General features: G+C 53.6%; 2 protein-coding genes across 5 annotated transcripts in view; one reads left to right on the top strand and one right to left on the bottom strand.

The window, feature by feature from the left end:
- Positions 1-19,557, top strand: part of RUBCN (rubicon autophagy regulator) — a 25,791-nt gene extending 6,234 nt beyond the window's left edge. Inside the window, exons 2-23 of one of the 4 annotated variants that reach the window (XM_071565955.1) lie at positions 148-301; positions 2,087-2,170; positions 3,111-3,270; positions 3,445-3,551; positions 4,114-4,254; positions 4,470-4,620; positions 4,850-5,398; positions 5,973-6,017; positions 7,869-7,964; positions 8,132-8,247; positions 8,711-8,912; positions 9,273-9,374; positions 10,159-10,233; positions 12,854-12,911; positions 13,516-13,648; positions 13,995-14,140; positions 14,452-14,516; positions 15,085-15,323; positions 15,722-15,783; positions 15,982-16,135; positions 16,490-16,583; positions 16,969-19,557. In XM_071565955.1, coding sequence (XP_071422056.1) covers positions 148-301; positions 2,087-2,170; positions 3,111-3,270; positions 3,445-3,551; positions 4,114-4,254; positions 4,470-4,620; positions 4,850-5,398; positions 5,973-6,017; positions 7,869-7,964; positions 8,132-8,247; positions 8,711-8,912; positions 9,273-9,374; positions 10,159-10,233; positions 12,854-12,911; positions 13,516-13,648; positions 13,995-14,140; positions 14,452-14,516; positions 15,085-15,323; positions 15,722-15,783; positions 15,982-16,135; positions 16,490-16,583; positions 16,969-17,132 — 3,097 coding nt within the window. In that variant the 3' untranslated portion in view covers positions 17,133-19,557. The remainder of the gene's footprint in view (positions 1-147; positions 302-2,086; positions 2,171-3,110; positions 3,271-3,444; positions 3,552-4,113; positions 4,255-4,469; positions 4,621-4,849; positions 5,399-5,972; positions 6,018-7,868; positions 7,965-8,131; positions 8,248-8,710; positions 8,913-9,272; positions 9,375-10,158; positions 10,234-12,853; positions 12,912-13,515; positions 13,649-13,994; positions 14,141-14,451; positions 14,517-15,084; positions 15,324-15,721; positions 15,784-15,981; positions 16,136-16,489; positions 16,584-16,968) is intronic. The other 3 variants (XM_071565956.1, XM_071565957.1, XM_071565958.1) reach the window with 3 other exon arrangements.
- LOC139676726 (deoxyribodipyrimidine photo-lyase-like) lies at positions 19,217-23,782 on the bottom strand. Its single transcript, XM_071565959.1, has 10 exons — positions 23,744-23,782; positions 23,153-23,435; positions 22,857-23,002; positions 22,536-22,718; positions 22,214-22,372; positions 21,682-21,880; positions 21,438-21,590; positions 21,041-21,162; positions 20,777-20,936; positions 19,217-20,595 (listed from the first exon to the last, which is right to left on the bottom strand). Exons 2-10 carry the CDS (start codon positions 23,382-23,384, stop codon positions 20,444-20,446), a joined length of 1,506 nt encoding a protein of 501 aa, XP_071422060.1. The 5' UTR covers positions 23,385-23,435; positions 23,744-23,782; the 3' UTR covers positions 19,217-20,443.
- Between the last annotated feature and the right edge of the window lie 4 nt (positions 23,783-23,786).

Below are 23,786 nucleotides of genomic sequence, written 5' to 3'. Positions count from 1 at the left end.
AGTCCTTTAACTCATCTTTGTTGGCTTCTGGACCAGCAAATCTGTCAGCCTGACCAGAGCCTCCTTGGAGGGAGTGCAAGACCATGTTCCTGTTGTGGAGCTCCTCTTGCTGTTATCTCTGGTGTATCTTGCTGTGTTCCTCTGCAGGAAGGAGCATTGGAAGCTGCTTGGCAACCTGAAGACCACAGTGGAAGGTTTGGTGTCCATCAGCAACCCAAATGTCTGGTCCAAGTATGGCGGCTTGGAACGGCTCTGCAGAGACATGCACAGCATCCTCTACCATGGGCTCATCCATGACAAGGTAGAGCTCTGTCTTGACAGCATGTCTGTCTGTCTATAGCAGTTTGGTGCCCATCACAAGCATGTGATGGCACATGCTGCTCACTTTTGCTGCCCACTTCACTGGCAGCTCACTTCTGTGCTCATAGCACAGAGTGGGTACAGTGCTTGTAGCAATGTGGGAAATGATCCAAGCAAGGACTGAGCTTGCCTGGCAAGTGCTGTGGTTGTCAGAGAGACCTGGATGTAGATTCTTTCTATCTCATCTACCTTCAATATGGTTTTTCTAACTACTTGTGCCCCCTGTGCTGAGGCCAGCCCCTCTCTCCTTTCTTCCTGCTGCAGCTGAACAATTCAGTTGCATTTGCAATGAGTCAGCCCCATATCATCTGCACTTGGACAAGTCCCCAGTGAGGCCTGGCAAGAGAAACCTGAGATCTTTACTGTTTCTGGTTAGCTGTGTTAATAACAGAAGCTGGCAGCCAAACCCCCTCTCTGCATGAATAGGATCACTCTTTCCAGGCTCTTGTTGTGCCTGCAGTTGCTCACCTGGCCTTTTCCCCTTGCATGGCTGCCTGGAAGAATTTCTTTTTCCCACCTGTGTGCAGAGGCTTGAAGATCTCCCCTTCAGCTTGCAATTACCAGCACAATTAATTTACAGGGGAAAGTTGAAGCAAAGCGGCAGGGCATGCCCGGGGACAGGCTTACCATCAGTGGCTCTGAGTGAAGAGAGCGGTGCAGAGGAGCCTCAGGCAGCTTGCATGGGCCAGCTGGGTCCAGGATCAGGAAAACAGCACCTATGCAGTGCTGCTCCCAAGCTAATAAACCTCCAGGAAGAGCCAGGCTGGCAAGTTGTCCCACTGGGGAGCTTTGCTCGCTGGATTTATTGTTTGCAGCCAGCACTCACTATGGTGCTGCTCTGTTCCTGTTAGTCTCCCATAGGGATGTTTGGGAGATCAGCAGAGACAGATGCTCCTTTTGCATGTGAGGAATGCAGTGCTCCCGTCTGATAGACCTACTATTAATAGGCTTCAGGATGGGAGGTTTAAATTATTTATACGTGTGTGTCTATTGGTAACAGTTCATGCCAGAACTGCAAAGCAGGATGGTGTGTTACCTTCCTCACTGCTTTTACTGTAGGGAAAGACAGCTCTTCCACTCATGAATGTCTTCCCTACTTTGTCGTGTGTGATGCCAGTCAAGCTTTCAGAGCTGCAAAGGGAGGCCTGCAGAAGTACAGCTTCCTAACAGCAGTTTTCTCACAGTTGCTTCAGCAAAATATTTCCTTTCAAACTTTATTTTCTTGGCATCTCTTTTGCTTAGAACTGGAAATAAAAGAAAAAGGTGAGTAAGTCCCTATGTACATTCTAAAAGAACTAGGGTAAGATGTTTTTAAACTTTTGAGTTTATTTGTCCATAAAACCCTATTCAGTCCAGAGAACTAAAATTGCTGGGTTAGTTTTCTAGTCTTAAAAAAACAAACTACTCCCCCCCTGCCACCGCACCAAATAAACCACAAAACAGAAGCCATTCCTCTGTGACTTGTGAAAGAGGAAATAGAAATGGAAGTAAAAATAATCAGCTTTTTGTTGAAGAGAGACTTTTCGGGTCTGTGTTTACACCCGATAGGGTGGTGAGGAAAACAGCAACTCTGCTGCAGTTCCTCTCTAACGGGAAGAATAACTCATTGTCTGAATAATGCTGAGGCAAGCAGCATGTCCTCTCACAGCAGCAAGGAGCTAACGGGGAGTGTTGTGGTGTAACTGGGATGTGGGATGTGGTATCTAACTGTGGCTGTCCTGGGCAGGTGTGCTGCAGGCAGAAGGATTACTGGCAGTTTGTGAAGGACATTCGCTGGCTGAGTCCCAGCTCTGCTCATCACCTGGAGAAGGTGGGTTCTGTGGGTGGTCTGGTGTGCCCAGTGGGAGGGGAGTGGGCAGCTGGGGTATGAGCATCACTGGTGGGATAGTCATGCCTTGGCTGTTGTGGGTAAAGTGGTTCCATGGGTTGTGGAGGCTGACACAGCCGTGTGTTTGGGTACAAGCTGTGTCCTGGGACCTCAGTGTGCCTTGGGCTGAGACAATTGGCTGCTTATTTTCCCTAGGCCAGTCTCCAGCTCGGCTGGGCTGGGCACAGCAGGCATCAGCAAGGGAACTGGCACAAGCAGTGCCTGTGTGTAAGCAGGGGTGATTCATGCATCTGTGCAAATGTCTAAAGGTCTGGGCTGTCCCGTTTCTGGATTTTGGCTTCACCACGCATTTATTCTCCCATTCCTGACTTATGCCAATCACTGGCACATGGGGTTGCTCCTAATCTTTGGCTGCCCCATGCTGACATCCATGATCCTTGCTTTGGGTGGGCACAAAGGGCTGTCCACTGGTGGTCCCTGTGCCCAGCCTGCTGCTGGGGGGATGTAGGGTGTGACTCCAGTCCAGCTGTTCAAGCTGCAGCAGCTCAGGTATTGTCATAACCTTCACAAGTTAGTGTGTCAGCAAGAACATGACATCACCACCAGGATCGGGTTGGATTTGGGAGTGTGGGGTCCCTCCAGGTCAGGAGCTAAACACATGCATGGGAGAATGTGCAGGAGAAATTTGTTGTGCTGGTGGCTGTGAGAGGACTTTGGTCACTGGCTGACCTTTGATGCATTGTTCCTGCCTGGTGCTTTTGCCTCCCTGGTGGCTGGGGAGCTGCTGGGGCATGTCCTTATTCCCACTGACGGTGACTGGCACTGGAAAGTTTCTATTATCAAGAGGACCATGCGGTGGAACGAGCCCTGCTCACCTGCTTGCCTCTGCATGCCTTAACTTGTGCCTGATGTCCCTTTCCAGTTCATCAGCCTGCAGGAGGGTGGCCAGCACAACCCGGAGGGCCTGGGGGACCAGGCCATCGCGCAGCTGTGGCTGCAGCACAGCCTGCAGTGCCACTGCTTGTCAGCGCAGCTGAGACCGCTCCTGGGCAACCGGCAGTACATCAGGAAGTTCTATGCAGGTAAAGAGCAATGGGCCTTTCCCTTCTCATTAGGAAAATATCTAGTTGTTTGTGTTTCCAAGCTGCATGGGAGTGAGGGGGGATAGCAGAAAAGTTGGTTTGCATATGAGCAACTGGTGGGTCAAAGCACATGTGTGAGAGGGACTCCTCTGGGCAGCATTCTTCTCTCCCTAGACACTGCTTTCCTGCTCAGTGACGCCCACGTCACGGCCATGCTGCAGTGCCTGGAAGCTGTTGAGCAGAACAACCCCAGGCTTCTCGCTCAGATCGACACCTCAATGGTGAGCTGAGGTCACAGATGTTACATCTGGCTCTCCCCAGATGCCAACTGGTTGTGGCTGCTCCTGCAAGGTCACATTCAGGGAACACAAAGCCCTTGGACGAGGAGCTGGACTTGGAAGTAGCAAAAGTTGGGAGGAGATGGGAGGAGAGCTGGGAACTGGTTCTTATGCTGCTTGTGTGACCTGGCAGGGATTGGGCTGGGGCGATGGATGTGTGGGGCCTGTGGTGGGGAACCTTGGTTCAGGCTGGCATCAAGGGTTTGAGTAGAGGACTGAGGACGAGTTCCTCGTGAGACACTTCTAAAGCCATCTCCAACAGTCCCAGGCTTCAGGGCCAGCACACAGAGCTACCTGGTCATGGGGGACAGCCACCCTCTGAGGGGACAAGTAACACCCCAGAACACCTGGATGCCCACTTCTGCTGGTTATACTGGTGACCCTCTGTACCCCCTTGCACCAGCTGCCCCCTCTCAAGAGGAGGGGAACAGTGCTTTCTTTGCACTAAGCTCCCCAGAGGACAGCAGTTAATAAGGCTTTGTTAAATGGGGCTACGTCCTTTCAGCTGGCTGGCACGTCACTGCCATCCCTGTGCACGTCAGACCCTTCTGCTGAGTCCAGAGAGATGTGTGACCACAACGCTGAAGGACACAAGAGCCGTCTGCCTGGAGCACTGGGCTGTCTGGATCATTTCACTGAGAGCCTGGTAATTTCCCAAGGAGCCTATCCTATAGCTGTGAACAAAGAGCCACTTCCTTTGTGTGCTGCTGTGATTTTCCCTCCCATCCTCCTATGCCCAGGTCTGCCTCATCCTTTGCTGGATGGTGACCAGGCACTTGCAGGTTGATCCCTTTCTGTTGCTGTTCCTTTGACATGTAGCCTCATAGCTGCGGATTTATTAATGATGCCACCTCTCTTCAGCTTACCAGGAAGAGTGACAATCCAGTGACCAAGAGTCAGAGCCTGACAGCCCTCCCTGCGTCCCCGTATGTCCCTGCTGCTGGCTGCACCCAGCAGCGCTGCTTTGGGTCCTCCTCCAACCTCCACCATCCAGCATCTTCTGGCCTCTCTGGTATTAAGGGTGGGCTGGGGAGCTCAGGGTAGACATAGAAAAGACTGCCTTTTTATCAGCTCTTCATTGTGGTGGATGTGTGAAGAGATCTCTGCCTGTGATGGGAGGGAGATACCTGGCCTTTGCCTGTGATGGGTGGGCATGCTGGTGTGTGAAGTCACGAGTTTATTGACATAGGGTGGTCTACCTGTGCCAGAGTGTGTGACATCATGCTCCTGCCTCTGTCCAGACAGGAGACCAGCGAGCTCCTTTGTCAGCTCCAACTGCAGCCAGCCCCAGGAGCGTTGCCTGTCCGCTCGGTCCTCCTCCTTCAGTGAGGGCAAGTCTGGTCTGGAGCAGCCTGGCTCTGTCACCAGCTTTCAGAACCCCTCACCCAAAGACCCCTTCTCTCCAGCCAGCGAGATGAGCTCCAGCACCACCAGCCAGAGCGAGGATACTTGGACAGGGAGTCAGGATGATCCACAGAGTGATGTTAATGATGGGCCAGAGTACCTGGCCATCGGGAACTTGGGGCGCCGGGGCCGGGCATGCAGCAGCGCCAGCACCAACAGCACCAAGAGCAGTAGCTCCAAACTCTTCTCCTCCAGCAGCTCCCAGAAGCTGGACTCAGTATCATCCCTGGGGGAGCAGGGGGCAAGTGGAGGTGGAAGCAGGGGCCTGAGCCTGTTTCGACGGTCCAGCTTCTCGGAGGGACAGTCGTCAGTTTCACAGGGCATCCTCAAGAAGAGTCATGTGCGCTCACACTCTGACACCAACGTCACTTCAGGGAAGTTGCATGGTAATGGGACAGCTTTTCTGGGATGGCTTTTGGATGTGGGAGTCTCTGGTACCAGGAGGCAGATGCTGGCTACGCCTTTGCCTCCATAGATCAGATTGGGGAGAGGAACAGTGGGAAAGTGGTTGTGAAATTTGGTCTTTTCCCTTAGCTTTCCTGCTCCACACTGGAATAATAGGCTGACATCTTGTTTCCCAGAATGCCCTGGGCCAGACTTACTGGTATTGGCAGCTTTTACCAAAAAATCTTAGAAATTGGCAGCAGTGCTTGGCATTAGCTGTCTTGCTTCCCCACTAGCCTTGCTCAGCTGGTGCATGGGGCACAGCAAAGCACTGGGGTGGTGCCTGGGCTCATCCTACTGGTAGGATGTCATCCAACTGCTGGATCCTCCTCTGCTCTTGAGTGGGTGAATGCATGGGGATGGGGAGAGTGGGATGTGAGGGGACACATAGTTTGAGGAAGTCTGTCCCACTGGTGCTGCCTTCATGGAAGAAGTGCAGGTCCTTGCTGAGTAGTAACCAGTCTGTCTCTGTTTTCTCTCCCTTAATGCTGCAATTCTCCTCCTCTGTCTGCTCAGGAGGCCTCAGGGATATCACCATTATAATAGAAGATCCAGTGGCAGGTTTGAGAGCCAGTATAACAGCCTATCATTAATGATCATTTCATCAAGTTCAGGATTGCCATCAGACCATTAGTGTCCATCTAGAAAACAAAAAAAAATTCTTTGCTGTGTCCCAACTGATGCTTTGGAGTGTGGTCAGGTTTATGCATGCAACTTGATTGAAGATCCCAGCTTGGATTTTGGGAGCAGTGGCCCACAGCCAGAAGTGTGCCTGGTTCCCCTGCATGGCGTTAGGGCATGCTGGCCACTGACTCCCTGAGCTGCATCGCCTGCCCTTCCCTCCACCCACTACCTTGGGAGCCAGGAGAAGTTTCATCTCTCTCCTAGCAAATAAGAACTGGCAGCTAAGCAGACATGGACTTGAACAACTTATTTTTCCTTTGAATTAGCGGATCTGTGACACAGGGACATTCGATGTTGGCTGAGTTCCAGCTGTGGAGACACCCACAGCTGGGACTCCCAAATGCTCTTCTGGACTCAGGGCAGATTTTCCCCTAAGCAGAGAAGCTGGGTGCTGACATCCTTTTGCCCCCACATGCAGAAAGAATCAGCAGCTTGAAAAAATCTGTTTTGGTGAACAGTGTTTCTGTGAAACAGTGGCACTGGGTTTGTTGAGTTCCCATCTGGGTGCTGAGGGTTCCATGGCTGGGAAGGCTCCTCCCTGGGTGTGTTGGGCATGCAGGTGTGTCCAGCCCTGTGTCCCACTCCAGCAGATGATGCTGAGCACTGCCTCACTTTACTCTTCAGCAGTAGGCTCTGTGTTGTGTGGCATTCTCATGAGGTGATTTCTGTTTTGAGGGGGCTGCAGCTAATAGCTGTGAGAGCCTCACACCCTGACAAGTCTCCTTTGACTTCCAGCTTTGGGGATGGGGTGGCCCCAGGCCCCATTCTGGTGACTGCTACTTCATGGTCTTAACAGGGAGAGGCTGGTGTTGGTGAGATCAGGAGCCTTCATCCACATCAGAATTACAACACAAAGCTGGGAACAAAAATAAGTAGGAGGCTGAGAGGGCAGCATTGCCCTTCTGCTGTGCTCAGGGTGTCAGCTGGCACCTGCCCTGTATCCAGAGCTGTATGTTCCTGTCCCACTCCAGTCAGGGTGTTTTCAGTCTCCTTCAGCAGTCCTCTGTCACCCACCCGCTCTGTCCAGGTGTTCCCTGGGGCCATGGCTCTCCATAGGGCACCATCTGTTCTTGGTCTCCAGTCAGGCCAGCTCCTGGCAGTCTTCACCGGCTCAGTCTGGCATGGAGTTGCACCACAGTGTGTGTGTGGGGCAGAGCCCTGCCCACAGCCCGTGTAGGTCACCTTGAGCACTGCATTCAGGCTCCAGGGTTGTGTGCAGGGAACCCTGGCTTCTTTGGGAGCAAAAGCATGTCCTTCAGATGCCCCCTTACACTGGTGTCCAGGCTGATCTTTGGAGCTGGGAGCCCCACAGATCTGTCAGCTACTAAATGAGGTTTCCTCTCATCTCACCTGACTCCCTGTTCTGGGGGTTAACCCTCCCCTCAGAGATATTCCAGCAGGAAGAAGGGGCTGGCAAGAGGTACTTATTGGAGCCTGTTGTGCCCCCCAGCTCTGCTCAGAGGTAAAGAGGAAGGCTCAAGACTCGACTGCTCCATGGCTCTCAAGAGCTTCTTTCCTTCTTTCTCTTTCTCTCCTGCCTGACATGCCCTTCTATTTTTGTCACCTCCTGGGCTTGCCCTCAGCTGGCATGGAGCAGGAAGATACCCCTCCTTGTTTCTATCCATTTGTGCCTGCGTGTGTGATGCCGAGCCCCTTTCATTTCACCCTGTGCAATGGCTGGGTGCCTCTGCGATTCTGAGGTGTTCCTGGTGTCATTTTCCCTTCCAGAGTCCCATGGTGATCCAGGTGGAGGGAGAGGGCCAGTCTCTGCTTCCACCCAGAGCAGTGAACTGAGCACACCCAGCTCCCTGTACATGGAGTATGGTGAGTACAGTCAGCCTCAGTGGGGACACTCACTCCTGCTCAGGCTCCCCCATCAGCGCTGGTGACCTCAGCTGCTGGCACCTGCTTGTGGGATGCTGGCTGGGCTTGGTAGCGTGGAGATATAGCAGCAGGTTCTTCACTCATACCTTTGTCTCTTGCTTTTCTAGACTCTGGACAGTATCTGAGCTCGGGGGAAGGGATGTTCAGGAGACCCTCGGAAGGGCAGTCCCTCATCAGCTACCTATCTGAGCAGGACTTTGGCAGCTGTGCAGACCTGGAGAAGGTGAGGGAGGCAGCAGCAGCCTTGGTGCACTGGAGATCATATTTTTCTGCAGGTTCAGGGATACTTCAGTCCTTGGGGAAGATAATGCCGTGGTATTTCCTGCCATAGAGTTGTGCAGAGAACTTCAAGGTTGAGCTACTCAGTGGTGTCTGGTAGCCAGGGTCTGCCCATCCAATGTGTACACATCTTTGCAACATGTTAGGGCTCCTCAGGGCCAGAGTGGATGTGTTGCACACCCTCTTTGTAGGATGCCTCATGTTTTGTGAGTATTTCGGTGCCCAAGAAGGCTTTATTTTCTAGATTCTCATAGAAGAGTCATATTTTGTGGGATTGACATGAATTAAGATCTTTCTACCACCATCCATGAGTAATAAACTTTCCTGTCATAGATGGGGAAGATTTTACCAAGTCTTCCTAGTTTGTCCATGGTATAGCCTTGAATGCTTTTGCTCTTGCCTTGCAGGAGAATGCCCACTTCAGCATCTCGGAGTCCCTGATTGCTGCCATTGAGCTGATGAAATGCAACATGATGAGTCGGCAGCTGGAGGAGGAGGAGGAGGAGGACAGTGACAAGGAGATCCAGGAGCTTAAACAAAAGATTCGCATTCGGCGCCAGCAGATCCGCACCAGTCGGTTCCCTACCTGCCAGGAGATCGGCTTAGACAGTGGGTGATGTGTTTTGGGGGTTATCAGCTAGTGGAACGTGGGTTTTCTGTCCATTGCCAATCCTATAGCATCCTGTCTTCCTGCCTATTCCTGGGAAACAGACATTGGCTACCAAGGTGGTGCAGAGATTTGTGAAACTGCTGTTATTGAAAGACCGTATGGGACCCATACCGTACACTGATAACACTTGTGCGCTGCTGTCACTGAGTTATGGAATGTGATTTCATTTTGAACCCAGTCTTTTCCAGCCTTGAACTCCATCCCTCCCTTCCCTAGCTATAGTTGGCCATCTCCTTCTATTGTAGCTGTCAGTGACCCTCCAGGCCACTGGTGACCTGGCTGTGATGCATTTCTCCCAGGTCTTATGGCACCAGACAGTGGGTCCCAGTTCAGCTCCCATGGCTCCATGCGGCTCTCTGACTCTGGCTCTGCAGAGGACGTGGAAGAGTACGAGATCCGAGGTAGGAAGGAATGGCTGTGTTGGCCTCTTGCATAGAAACAGATTTCTCCTTGGTGTGGTTGTACTGAGGTCAGTCCCACTGAAGAAGAGCATGTCCCACTGGCCTTTGGAATGGCTTCTCTCAGACAGATGGCTGAATTCTGAGTATAAGCAGAGCAACCAGTTTCCCTCATGTGGTGGCAACACTTCCCTTCAAAACCCTCTGTAACCCTGTAGCATTTCTTGCCTCTGGCTGGTAGGTGGTTTCCCTTTCATTGCCTGGTCCTTGTAGTAGCTGTCACAGCTAGAGAGAAGTGGGAAAGCTGCCATCTTGCTCTTCTCCTCCCCAGGCAAAAGGAGCCATAGCTCTGACCACTTACCTGTTGGGTGGTGTGTGCTGGTCACATCCTGACCTGTAGTCTCTGCTCCTGACAGCTTGTGTGGCTGAGCTTACCATGCACAGGACACCTGTCTGAGTCCCTGGGTATCCCTTTCCTTCAGAGCTATATTCATCCTCTGAGGTGGATGACTTAGTTCTTGGCAGTACCTCCATCTCTCTGACTTTAAAAAGAAGATGAGCAGTCCAGTCTCCAGCTTTAAACTTCTTGTCTCTTAACTATTAATAGCAAGCCACTCCTTACAGCCATGAGGGTGAGGTTTTGGGCGAGGTTTTGAAGCCCACAAAGGGGTGTGTGAGTTCAGTTCTGGGCTCTCCTTGTGCAAGTGCTGCTCTTCTGTTATGCCCTATCTCTTTGGCCTGACTGAAGCACTGAAGTCAATTGTTTTGTCATCACCATATTATACAGATGGTAACGATGGATCTAACCTGATTCAAATGTCCAAGAACGGCCTCTCAGTGTCAATGGCTTCCTTGTTCTCAGGTACCCTGCAGTGCTCCCTGCAGCATGTGTGTGTGTATGTGCAAGGTCTGTGTGTGCGTGCACACTTCTTAGAAATCTGCCTGATTTTGGAACTGTGCATTAGTTCCTGTATCATCCAGATGTCAGCAAGAAGAGCTGTGGCAGGATGATATGGCAGCACTGAGCAGAGAGGAGGCAGGGTATCAATGCTGTGGGCTTTGTCCCCCAGAGCATTTTGCCTTGCAGTATTTTGGATGTACCAAAGGTGTTTGCTGTGGTGTCTTGCCTGGGGTAGGCCTTGGCAGGGCGGTGGCACAGCTTTGTGGCTCTGTAGGTGCTGAAGTCAGCCACGGCTGGATGAGAGCAGAGTCCTCTTCTGTGTGGGACCACGTCTCCATCCAAGGTGCCTTGGGGAGCATTATCTTGCTTCATTTGGTAGAACTGGTGTGCCATAGCTTTGATTCAAACCACTGCAGCACTTCCCATTCTGTTCAGACTTGACTTGGAGTGGAATCCTTCCAGAAAGGAGTCCTGGAGGGAGAAGTAGTAAGATCAGATGGGGCACAGGCAGTTTGTGTTTGGTGGAGGCCTTGGGCATTGGGATCACATGCAGCCAGGTCTAGCTTAATGGGTTTTTTTATTTACAGTACTACTAGGTTATCCTTCTGGTCTGCTGGCCACATGAAATACCCTTCGTGTGTTCCCTGTTTGCTTTAGCAGGGGGAACAGCCTGCTGGGCTGTTGCTGATCACTCCTGTTAGGTGTTTGTCACCGACCCAGTGCTTCTGATGGAGGTGCTGGTGCTCAGAGCTTCCCCATCAGCCCTGCTGTGTTCACAGAGCAGGGCTTTAATATCGTGGGGCTCATGCGGGCCTGATGCTGGCATGTGGGAGGTTGAGTGATGTCCTTGGGTTTAGGGGCTATTCACAAGCCTCCTGAGGACTATCCTGCCTGGTAATAGCATTGGCAGCAGAGACGTTTTGGGCAGCTAACAAGGCTTTTGGGGAGTGTCTGCAGTTAATGTTAGGAAGCAAGTGGTGGCAGAATCCCAGTGCTAGCTCCTGCAGGAGCCTAGGGTCAGATTTGTCTCCTTCTCATCCCTGAGACCATGTCAGTGCCTGAGCATGCTGGCTCTGCCTTCCCATAACACATGGGCCACATGCTATGTGTGCCCCACTGTTGGCTCATGTTTGTCATAGTCTAGGACCATGTGGCACCTTCCTGCACAGAGCAGAAGGCACCATAGCATGGCAGGTATGTCTGGCCGGTGCTCTACTGATCAGGAGGCCTGTTTTCTGTGCTAGAAGTCTGTTTACATGATGTAGATAGACGGATTCCTTAGCATTAGGATGCTTCCCTGTGCCTATTCCAGCAATAGATGTCAAACAATGAAGGTCAGACATCCATGTTGAATTCCAGAAGTGTAGTCTGTAAATTTGCAGAACTTGCTCCCTTTGTTGCCAGGGCAGTCCAGCTCTGCTTGGGGCAGGTTGGCACTCTTTGCTCAGCTGGGCTGTGATTTCCTTGGCCTCAGTGTGTGGTTGGTGCCTGGCTGGGATTTTGTGGGCTCTGCACAGGTTTGTGTTAGTCGACCTGCTTGAGGTAGAGGAACAGGGACCCTGAGCTGTGCTTCCTCATGCCAGGCACTGGGACAGGGAAAGCTGCAGGATTGTGTTTGGGGGTGGTGTGGTCACTGCAGACCATGCCTAGAGCCCCCCAGAGGTACAAAACAGGAGGCTTGCTGGGTGGCAGGTTGTGGCATTGGCCTCGAGTCTGTCCTGACCTGTAGTACTTTCCCTTGCATCCCCTCTTGCTTTACCTGGCAGTCTATCTGCAATGAATCAGGTGTAGTGCCTTCTTCTGTCTGTATAGTGCTACTGGAAGTCTCCTGTTGCAGGGAATCCGCTATCTTTGACACCTGCTGGAGTGAAAAAAAGATAAGTGGTGAAGGTACCACTGAGTACCTGAGGCTGCAGGGCAGCCCAGGGCTGTTTGGCAGCTGGTGGAGGGAGCAGGACCCCAGAGTCCTGCACATCTTCTTGGACACCTCCCTTCTTAGGAGATGGGTCTGCGGCCTCTGCAGAGGGCTGGCCCCATGGCTACTGGCCTGCTCTCTGCAGAGGTGCCAGTGTGTCTGTGGAGTGCTGGGCACAGGCTGCCAGCCTTGGCTGTGCAATCACTGACAAGCTGTGGCACAGCCACTGTCTGAACTTACAGTTTGCAGTCAAGTACATAAAAGGCCTCTGCATCCCATTGCTGATCCCTTCCAGCATCTATACTCCGTGTAGAGAGCTACTAACTGTTCTTGCTAACCCTCTGAGCTCCTGTGTGTGCTCTGTTTCAGGCCGTGTCACTGCTAGGGCTTGGTGTGTGACCTGTACCAGCAGCCACTTGTCTCCCACAAGCCCTGGGCTGGCTGTTTTTACAGCATCCCACCATACCTTTCCCTTGTAACTCTGACAGCCGACTGATTTGACCGCACCCCTCTTTGCTGCTCAGTGCCACTGGTAGAAGTTGATGCTACAGTTCACGTGCTTTTGAACAGCTTGATGAGTTTCACTTGGAAGCTTTGGTTTGAAATTACTGTATTCCCCTGCCTTGCCCCATCCCATCTGTTCCACCTTGTCTGTTTGTGATTCAGATGCAGATATCAAGAGGAACCCAGACTCCAGGAAGTCCTTTCTCTCCTCAGACTCCATGTACGTCTTCAACTCATGGTGATGCATCTTGGTACCAAATTCTCCTTCTTGCTTAACTTTGCTCTTCCACTTGCATCAGTTGCTGCTTTGCATTGGACTAGACATTCCTCCTGCCTGCCTCCCTTCCTTCCTTTACTTAGCAGTTGGGCACTGGGTCCTAGTCTTAAATTTGGGAAGCAGTAGCTGGTATCATCAGGATATTCACATGAGGTGATATGTTATGGACTGGTGTCAGGAGAGACACTCATACCTCCTAGTATGTGTCTGGTAACAACCTGGAGCATCTGGACTGGCTTCTGGCTTGCTGCTGCCTCTGAGCCTCCCCTGCCTCCCCCTCTCAGCTGGGACAGCCTGTTAGACTACATGGTGCTGCCACCTACTCTCCAACAGTCACTGCTGTGCTGTGACCCAAAGTGGGAACTGAGGACAGCTGCAATGACACAAATCAATGACATACATCAATTTTAAGTCTGTGTAGCAGTACAGAAATAAGGTACCAGCGTTGAAGGGACCATCTATACGACTTGTATTGGGACTGGCACTGGGTGTTGGGAGGAAGGCCCAGCTGTGAGATCCAGAACTAACCACTCCCTTTGCTGTCTAGATCTCACTCCTTCCTCAATTCCAACTCAGCGGAGGCAGTGGCCATGGGCTTGCTGAAGCAGTTTGAGGGCATGCAGCTCCCAGCTGCCTCTGAATTGGAGTGGCTGGTCCCTGAGCATGATGCCCCACAGAAGGTAGGGCTATGAGTTCCTGTCACCAGTTGCATTTGATCTTCCCTGAACCCCTGGCTTTACCCCACTGCTGAGGGGCTTTGCTCGTCCTAGTGGTCCCTTTCTGGAACTGAAAGAGAAGGTTTGTCTGGCCTCTGGAGATGGGTGCAGCTGGGCAGGGCTCTGCCACAGAAGCCTCCTACATCAGAGTGCCCAGATCCCTGGGAACAGCCCTTCTCCAGCTCCTTTTCAGCTGGACCTGTAGTTCGGTACCTGGCAGTTTTCCAGAGTGTTGCAGTTGCAATCCAGCCAGGTGTACTGCCTTTGTGATACCAGACAGGGATCTGACCCTCTTGTCTGCCTCTCCCAGCTCCTGCCCATCCCTGACTCTCTGCCCATCTCTCCTGACGATGGAGAACATGCTGACATCTACAAACTGAGGATTCGGGTGCGCGGAAACCTGGAGTGGGCCCCGCCGCGACCACAGATCATCTTCAACATTCACCCAGCCCCAACGTAAGGACCCTCACGGCTCCCTGGGGACTTGCCCTTCCCAGCCTTTTTCCATGAACACCAACCTTGCTTATCCTCTCCTTCCCACTTGACTAATGGGGATTCCCTGCTTGAGTCTGGTAAATCCGTAGTGGTCACCACCATGGGATGGTGAGATGGAGCCAGTGCCTACCGTCGGTGCCTTTGGTGTGGACCAGGACACAACAGGGCTTTGTTGTCCACACAAACATCCCAGACCTGTGCCAGTACCCATCTTCTGGTGCTGGGCACTACCAGGTCTGGGCTCATGCATGTTGTCTTCTGTCCCTGGGCAGGAGGAAGGTGGCTGTGGCCAAGCAGAATTACCGGTGTGCAGGCTGTGGCATCCGGACTGATCCTGGTGAGTACTGGGAGCCTGACCCATAGCTAGAGAGTGGGGAAGAACATGTGAACAAGTGGCAAGGTGCTGAGTGGGTGGATGGTGTTGGAGCTCAGCACAAGATCAGTGAGGCACTGGTACATTGCCTTTGCCAGCTCTGCCTACACTTTGATGAGCACCATCCCCTGTGGAGCCTCCACCTCCAGAAGGTGACGGGGCTGGTGGAGACAAAGTGTAGCCAGCCTGTCCTTAGGAGGGCATTTCAGATGTAGACTCTTGTATGGCAAAAGTCTTCTGTTGAGGTCCTTAAGCTCCCAGCAGGTTCTGCAGTGGTACAGCTGCAGAGCTCCTCCTTAAATGTGCAGGTTCAGGTGGCTGCATAAGGCTAGACTGTGGTCCTTTTGCAGTCAGAGGGATGCCTGCAGACCCCAGTGCTGAGCACTCAGGGGTAGAGGAGATACCAGCAAGGCAGAGTGCCTTGCTTGTTGGGAATGCTTGTTGAAAATGCTGAGCAATGCTGAGGGTCCAGTCTGTGGCTGGGCAGAGCCCGTGCCTGGGCTGAGCTCCCTGTGTGTCTGCGTTTGGCCAGATTACATCAAGCGGCTGCGGTACTGCGAGTACCTGGGGAAGTACTTCTGCCAGTGCTGCCACGAGAATGCCCAGATGGTCATCCCCAGCCGCATCCTGTGCAAGTGGGACTTCAGCAAGTACTACGTGAGCAACTTCTCCAAAGACCTGCTGAGCAAGATCTGGAGTGACCCACTCTTCAACGTGCAGGATATCAATCCTGCCCTGTACCGGAAAGTGAAGACTCTCAACCAAGTGTGGGTAAGACCCTTTCCATGCCTTCCTGAGCGGGGCTTGGGCGAGGTGGATGACTGCCAACTGTAAACCATATTCCACAGAAGCTGGTAAGAGGCAGATACTTCAGTTTTTGAGGCTCAAAAACTCATCTGTCTGTCTTTTCAGTCACCTCTTCTTCCTTCCTCAATAAAGTAGGAATTTCAAAAGGAATTTCTGGCTGATATCCAGCGGGGCTTCAGTTTATCTCCTGAAGCACATGACAACAGTTATGCTTGCCTTGCCCTGTGTGGTGTAAACACTTCGGGAACTGGGGAGCAGCAGCTGAGAAGCAACAATCGTTTCACCATCATGGGGAATGGAACAGATCTGCTTGGCCAAGGACTGTGCTGTTTACTGATTCTTTGCCCTCCCTGCTTCTACAGCTGCTGCGAATCCAGCTTTTCCACATGAAGAACATGTTCAAGACCTGCCGACTAGCTAAAGAGTGAGTCTGTTTTGTGAGATGAGGCTGTTTTGTTCTCCTGGTTCTGTCCTATGGCAGTTTGCACTGGAAATCTGTGCAGCCTCTGCAATGAGCAGCAGGGAGAGAGGGGAGTGAAGGGGGAGAGGAAGCAGAAGTAGTGGAGAGAGAGGCTTTACTGGAGTTGCTTTGCTCTGAGCTCTCTTTTCTCTGTCCTTGCAGCCTCCTGGACTCCTTTGACACAGTGCCTGGCCACTTGACAGAGGATCTGCACCTCTACTCACTGAGTGACCTCAGTGCCACAAAGAAAGGGGACCTGGTGCCTCGCCTGACAGAACTCCTGAAGGCAGGCAGCCTGCACGTTGACAAGTGCATGGTAAGGCCTCCGTCACCTGCCCCCTGCACTGCTCTACGCCTTTGGGAGCACCCCTGGAAGCAGGGTTTGCTGCAGAGATGACTGATGGGGAGGCTTTGATGTGCAGGGCAGCCACCAAATTACCGACTCATTGCTAACTGTTCCAGCCTGCTCCACAGAGCTCCTATGTAGAACATATGGGATGTTTGTTACCCCATTTTGGCTCTCCTCCATCCTTGACACACATAGATTCTACTTTCCTGTGCTCCATGCTGATGAAGGGCTGTCCCACATGGTTAGAGGCTCTGCTCTACCTCCTGCCCTGGTTGCCATGGAGATGAGCATTTAGCTTTTCCTCATCTTTTCTCCTTCCAGCTGTGCCAAGCCAAAGGTTTCATCTGTGAGTTCTGCCAGAATGAGGATGACATCATCTTCCCCTTTGAACTCAACAAGTGCAGGACTTGTGAAGGTGAGATACTGGAGGAGAAAGGAGGAGGAGACAGACCCTGGAGCCACCAAGGTCTGCCACCATTTTGAGTGGCATTTGTGCTAACAAGAAATACAGAACCATAGCTGAGTAGAGCTTGTCCCTACAGCTTGGGACCAGCCTCTGAACTAGCTTAAAATAGTTCCTGACAACATGCAAGCCTTGGTTTGGCAGGTGCAGTGCTGGGGGAAAACTTGAGGTAAAGTCACTGTTTTCTTGGAGTACCAGGAAGGTTTGGGGAGGGACCTCGTGTGGAGCAGAAAACCTCCCTCCTGTGCTTCCAAAGGCTTTGCAATCTGGTGCAGGGACTTGAGGTGAGGAGTGTCAGGCAGCCTCTTGCAGCTCTCAGCCATGCTCTCCCCCACAGAGTGCAAAGCCTGCTACCACAAATCCTGCTTCAAATCCACGCGCTGTCCCCGCTGTGAGCGTCTTCAAGCCCGGAGAGAGCTGATGGCCAAGCAGAGCATGGAGTCCTACATCTCGGACTATGAAGATGAGCCAGAGCAGCCAGAGGCAGTGGCAGCCACATGAGCATGTTGCAGCCAAGGAGAATATCATGGGTTTATTTATGTGCGTGGTCTTCGTCACCAGACTGAGCCACGCAGACTGGAGATAAGGAGGACTATTGGGAGGCCTGGAGCACTGTCTCTAAGGGATCTGTTTTCCCCATGCAGTAGTGCTGTACTGGGAAAGGGGCATATTCCTGTTTTCTGGATCTGTTCCAGGTACGACTCACATTCCCTGATGCCTTTGCTTGGGGAAAGGCGGCTGCTTCGGCCTGTCCTGAAGGCAGAACAGAGACCTTTTCCAAGCAGTTGTTCATGATGAACCAGGCAGGGCTGTGCTGCCTGTCGCTGTGCCCTGCTCCGAGCCCAGCAGGGTCCTCTGAAGGGTCAGCACTTTCTGCTTGTCAGCTCTACACCAGGAATCTCTGGCCACATCTGCTCCTTGGAGGAGGGAATCACCTGTCTGAGTTCTCTGATCCTCCGTTCTGCTGCTGAGGGTTGTGTGGATGGAGGGAGGGTGGGGGTTTGGGGTTGGTTGTACATTTAACAGCTCCCTTTCTGAAAGCTGGTGTGGGACAGTGCTGGAGAGCAGTTGCTCTCACTCAAGGATCAAACACAGATGGCAATGGTGGAAATGCCAGATTTCCCTGTCCTCTGTAGCCTGTGCTGCAGTGGGACATTGCCCCTGGAGCGGCCGCGCATGGGGACTGTTGCTGACGGGCTTTTGACAGGCAGATCCCCATGGCTCAGTTAGGATCTGCCTCCATGGGGTACAGGCTTCCAACCCTACTTCCTCCTCATGCTGCCATTCTGTCCTCCTGAGGGTACACATCCTCCTCTAAGGGTGACTTGGGACCTCACTCTGATGGCACCAGGTCCTGCCTTGTGTGCAGCTGCCTTCTGCCTGAGACCTGTTGGGATGCAGGTGAAGGCTCAGCCCTCCAGCTGCATCCCCCAAGTCTGTCTCGGTTTGTTCTTTTAGGTTAGATTTTTGTTTTTTAATGTTGGATTTGGTTTTATTTTTTTAATGTGGTTGTTTGTATTTTTAACTGTGTGTTTGCCCACTGAAGGAGGTGCTGCTTGAAATGCCTCCTTAGGGGGCATGCGATCTGCTTGCAACTCACCAGTATAAATTCTTCAGGGCTGTCCTGCTCCTGGTTCCTCACTCCTGGATGGAGCTGGCATTTGCTAGGTGTCTCCTCTCCTGGCAGATCTCCTGCTTCTCTTGGGAGAGGGGTCCCTGAGCCAAGCAGAGCCTCAAAGCTTCCTGGCTGCGGGGTGGCCAGGCAGTCTGCTTGGATTGGGGTGCACGGGAGAAGAGGGGTTTGGCACTGGGGTGCTGCAAAGGGTTGGTCCCTCGCTGATGCAGAGCTGCCTGCTATCACTGACAGCTCTGCAGGGTCAGACCCAGAGGTACCAGGTGAGCTCGATGCCCTGAGGCTTGTGGTTAGTCAGGGAGGTGCTTCTGCAGCACAGCAAATGCTTTAGCCCATGGCACGCGGGAGTGTTCAGCACCACCTTAGCATGGGTGGGATGTAGGGTGTTTGGAAGGATGGTGTGGCCTGTGCATGTGTGAGAAGGGTGTTGAGGGACTGGGGAGCAACACACTGGCAGAAGGTGTCAAGAGGCAATGGCTCTTTCAGCATGTGCCCTGACTCGAGGCTGGGATGTGATCCCCTCATGGGCTCTTCCTGTGGGGGTGGCAGGGTTAGGGATAGAGGAAGAGGCTGGGACCAGGAGAGGTGGCTGCAGGACTTGGTCAGGGAAGATGGCTGCAAGCCTTGCTGCTGGGAGCCAGACTGCTGCACAGTACCATCTCTACCCTGCCTGCAGCATCCTGACAGAGTCCTGGAAATGGGATTCAGCTCCCCACTTGGTCCCCTGGGGTTTTTGCCACCTTGTGTCTTGCTTCTGTTTGTTTTCCCCAGTGGAGCAGCTGCTCTTCTGCTCACTCAGTGTCTCTGCAAGTCCTGGGGCAGCCAGATGCTGGTCTGCCTTAGTCTTGCCCATCCCTGACCCCAAGCCAAGCCCTCCTGCTGCTGCCCACTTCCCTGGAGCTGCCTGAACAGCACACCTCCATCCACTCTGTTTTGTTTCAAGCACTTTAATGTTATGGGACTGCAGCTGAGTAGCTGCCTATGTTCCTTTCTAGAAGCACTGAGTACATTTAGAGAAGAGGGAAGGAATTCTGGCTTAGTTATGGTTTCCATCCTCTGCCTCGGACTGTCTGGAAGCAGCACAGAACTTGCAAACCTGGCGGAGGTTTCCAGGGCAAGATTGTGCCCAGCACTGATTCTACAGTTAACACTGGACCTGGCCAAGGCAGTGAGCTCTTTGTGAAGGAGAGCAAGGGGGTGCCCCAGCCATCAACTGGAGCCCTCCCCATGGGATTATTGTTGCACAGCATAGCGATTAAAATGCCGTCCTTAATAAACTAAGTTAATACAGGGTCCAGTTGTGTTGTGATATCGTTTCAGGTGGGGTAATGGTGTGTATCCTGCTTTGAGGTCATAGGGCAGGCAGGGAGTGCTGCTGATGGCAGGGAGCAATGCAGGAGACAGCTTGCATAGCTAGTAATGCATCCCCAGATGTCACTGTGAGTGGGTTACTGTCACCATTCCTTAATTAATTCATCTGGTTTGTGGCCACCCCCTGAAAACTGACCAGGGGACTCAAGTCAGGAGGTATAAGCCACTGAGGGGCTATCTGTAATGCCTCTCCCCTTCCTGAGCCTGCCTTTGCTGCTGGCAGAGGAGCCCAGGAGCATGGCTTTGGCTGCTCTGTCCCTGCTTGCATCCCCATTCCGCGCAGCCCAGCTCTCCCCTCACAGCAGTGTCATGCATCACCCCATAAACACCATCAACACAGGTGATAGAAACTGTAAACTTTAAAACAACTGTTGAAGGATGCACCTGCCAGCCCAGCACAGCACAGCTCCACGAGAAGCCATTTTCTGAGGGCTTTTTCCCCAGAAAACCTCTGCTTAGCTGAAATCGAAGCTGTGGTTAGCAGCAACAACAGTGGCCTGGGCTATCCTGAGCATCATGGTTGTAGAAAATGTTTCTGGCAGGCACAGGCACAGGCACGCTGAGGATGGGCTCTCGCAGCTGCCGGGAGAGGACTCCAGCAGCAATTCCAGTGTGGCAGCTCCAGCAGGGCGTGATGGCAGAGAAGAGACCTGCAAAATCCTGGGGCTTGCTGCTGTTAGAGTGAGCCCTCCAACAGTGCCAGGGGTGATCCCTGCTCTGGGTAATCTCTGCAAGCTGGCACCTTGACAAAGGCACATCTGTCCCAGCACAGAGGGGCATGAGCCGTCTGAAGGCACAGCTGTGCCTGTCACTGGGACTGTGCAGGGGTGTAGCGACGCTCAAACTGGTCCACGTCAAACTTGCGCTTGCAGCCGGCGTAGTTCATGTAGCGGATCTTCCCAAAGATGGCCCGCTCTGCCCAGCCCTGGTCGTGTATCCCACAGATGGACCAGAGGCAGCCTGCCAGGCATGGAGATGGAATGTCAGCTCTCCCCCTTGCTCAGAGGCACATGGAGAGCAAGTGGGATGTACGTGAAAAGCGGGATGGGCTGGACTATGGGCTGGGTTGCCTGCAGAGGGCCCCTGCCCCCCCTCCCCTCCATCACAGATAAGACCCCCATGCCCCTATCCTGCAGCTTGCCTACGTATCCGTTGGGGTCCCTCCCGTCCAGCTCGTAGCGGTCGTTGAGGTAGATGGCAAACTTCAGAGCCTCCTCAGGGGAGCGGGTCCACTCCAGGATCTTCTTGGCCCAGTACATCCGCAGGAAGCCATGCATCTTGCCCTCATGGACCATTTGGAGCTGGGGGGATAGGAACAGCTGCAAGGGTCAGTCAGTCTGAGGCAGGTCACCTCTACCCCTCGGGAAAAAGCTCAGCAGTTTGTGGTGAAGACGTAGAGCAGTACCTGGGCAGCATTCCAGAGTGGGTCATGTGTGGTCCCCTGCTCCAGCTCCTGCAGACTGTAGAGATAAGGCCTCTTGTCTTTGGCGTGGAGTTTCAGGGTGGTTTGCGCCCAGTCATAAGCACCTGTGAGCAAGAGGTGAGAAGCAACACTGAGCAACCTGCTCCTGCAGGGTCCTGAGGAAGAGATGGAGAACTGGGCTACTGAGGGCACCATGCCCTGGAGGCACCAGTCTTGAAGAGGGCACCTGCCAGCTCCTGTCCTACATCCAGAAGGGACCAAGTGATGGGACATTAGTGCCCCCACAGCCCTTCTCCTAGTAGAAATAGGACTGCCAAGTTGGAGTGACCAGTTGTGTACCAGCCTGGCTCCCAGCACTACCCACACAACCCGGTGCTACCCTGGACACTGTCGTAGTTCTCATTGTAGTAGCAGAAATTTTCAGCGAGCTCCCGCCGCACCACGGCCTCCTCCACGAACGCATCCACCGACTCCTTGTACGTGCGCCGGTGCTTCTGCACCTCCAGGATGGCTCGTTGGGTGGAAACCTGGCCTGGGGACACAGGGAAAGGAGCAAGTCAGGCTGCCAGTCCAAGCCATCTTACTCAGTCCTACTGCAGACTGGGAAGCCTGGGGACACTCACCAAAGTGGAACCATGGGGACAGGTTGCTGAGAGCTGCTTTGTTAGGGTCGTTCCGGTGGGAGCCAAAGGACTTCAGCCGCTCTGTGATGAAGGATTTCAGCACAGTCAGCCCTGCAGCTGTGCCAGGGGTTGCCCATTCCACCTCTTTCACAGTGTGGTCCACCTGCAAGCTGGAATAACAGGCCTCCCAAGCAATGGGCTGGGTGGCAACCAAGTAGTGAGTACATTTGCAGATGCTCTTCAGCCAGGGCTGTCCTGAGTGTTATGTTGCTTGGATGGCTCCAGCCAGCAAGTTCCCAGCCCGTGCCAGCCGCCTTTTAACTAGTCCTCTGCATGGCAGAGATGTTGGAATTGAATGAATGAGGTGGGAACCTCCCCTTCCCCAGGGCATCCCCATTTCCACACCATCTGTGTGTGACCTCAGGCAGGCCACCATCCCCATCCGCTGCCAACCCCGCCCAGGATCACAAAGCAACTGTAAAACACTCTGAGACAGGCTGTGAATGGGTTAGGAGGTGTCGCCTGCTGATACCTCTGCTGGGCAGGAGGGGGAATATGGGTGACGAACAACGGGAGGGAACTCAGTGAGGAACTCGGGGAGCTGTGCGTGAATCTTGCCTCGGATGGTCCTGGCGCTGTATTCCTGCTTGGGGGAGGCAACCCAGCAGGGCACGATGTTGTGAGCATCAACCTGGGAAGCAAAGCCGTGAAGAAGGGTGTGAGAATCAATCGGTCCCGATGACATGACACACATGCTCTCTGCTCAGGTCACCACAGTGCACAAGACACAGCAGACAAGTTTCTCCCATATCCCACCATCAAGAGTTTTCCTTTCCCAGAGTGCTGGCACCCACCTGTGCAAATGGCACATCCTCTGGCAACCGTTCTCTGACATCCTCCACCCACTGCCGGGGGAGGCGGAGGGGACTGAAATCTGTCACCAGCCCACCCACATCACGCCCCACCACAAATGCAGGCAGCACATCCTTGGCATAGCCCAGCAGCAAGTGGAAGGAGATGTTCAGCTCTGCACACTCCTGCAGTGACAGAGAAAGGGCTATGGGATGGTACACAGCTCTGCAGACCTCACCCCACCAACCATCCACTGAAGGGACGGACCTCCCCCCTTCCCCAGGAGCCCTGTCCCACCCAGCATGGACATCCCCTGGCTGTACCTCAGCCACTTCCCGCAGGCCTCTCAGCATGAAATCATAGTGGCGGATGGTGGCCTCCAGGAATTTGGGCACCAGGCAGAAGCAGACATGCAGGGGCAGCTCCTGTTTGAGAGCCAGGCGCTGGGCATAGAGGAAAGCCCAGTTATCTGGCGAGAAATCGCATAGGGAAGTGTCAGGATACTTCACTGAAGGGACAGGGATGGGGTTTCACACGAAGTTTCCCTCCAGACGCCCCTGCAGAGAGGGGCCAGAGCCATGGCAGCTCTACCAGGCCCTCTCTGCCAGCTGGTTCGCACCTTGTACCCGTTGATCCCGGCACATCCAGTACAGGATGCACCTAGCATCATCCTTCAGTTCAGAGCCCTGCGAGACGAGGCGAACTCGCTTTTTGTTGTACTTGAACTCTCGCACGGACGGGGCCGCTCTCCGCCGGGCCTCCTGCATTGCCTCCTCTTCCTCCGTCCTCCTCCGCGACACGCGTGGCACCTCCGTGACCTCGGCCTTTCGCTTCCCTTGTCCCCGCGGCATCCTTAGGACCGCCCTGGCCAGCGCCCGGAGCACCGTGGTTGCGCGGGGCCGCTGCGAAAGGAAACGCCACCGTGCTCAACTTCCTTGAGCATCCCGGTCCCCGGTCCGCCCCCAGAGCCCAGGGGATGCTGGGCCCCTGCCCATCCTGCTCCTGGGGCACCGGGAGATAACGGCGCCGTGTCCATTCCGGTCACCAGTCCGATCTGGTCCTGGTGGCCGATCCCCATCCCGACCCCGACCCCGACCCCGACCCCGATCCCGATCCCGATCCCGATCCCGATCCCGATCCCGATGCGTACCCGTACCCGTACCCGTACCCGTACCCGTACCCCGACCCCGACCCCGACCCCGCTTCCCACCAGCAGCCACGCGGTTCTCCGAGTGTTACACAAGCCGTGGGCG

This window comes from Pithys albifrons, chromosome 11, assembly GCF_047495875.1.
Source record: "Pithys albifrons albifrons isolate INPA30051 chromosome 11, PitAlb_v1, whole genome shotgun sequence".
NCBI classification, from domain to species: domain Eukaryota; kingdom Metazoa; phylum Chordata; class Aves; order Passeriformes; family Thamnophilidae; genus Pithys; species Pithys albifrons.
Note: the sequence above shows the minus strand (reverse complement) of the source record. Positions and strands in the feature narration are given on the sequence as shown.

Coding starts and splice junctions, on each gene's coding strand:
- LOC139676726 (XM_071565959.1), bottom strand. CDS start 23,384: ATGCCGCGGGGACAAGGGAAGCGAAAGGCCGAGGTCACGGAGGTGCCA. Junction 21,591..21,681: donor GTCCCCATGGTTCCACTTTG/GTGAGTGTCCCC, acceptor CTGTGTCCCCAG/GCCAGGTTTCCACCCAACGA. Junction 21,163..21,437: donor GAACTACGACAGTGTCCAGG/GTAGCACCGGGT, acceptor TCTTGCTCACAG/GTGCTTATGACTGGGCGCAA.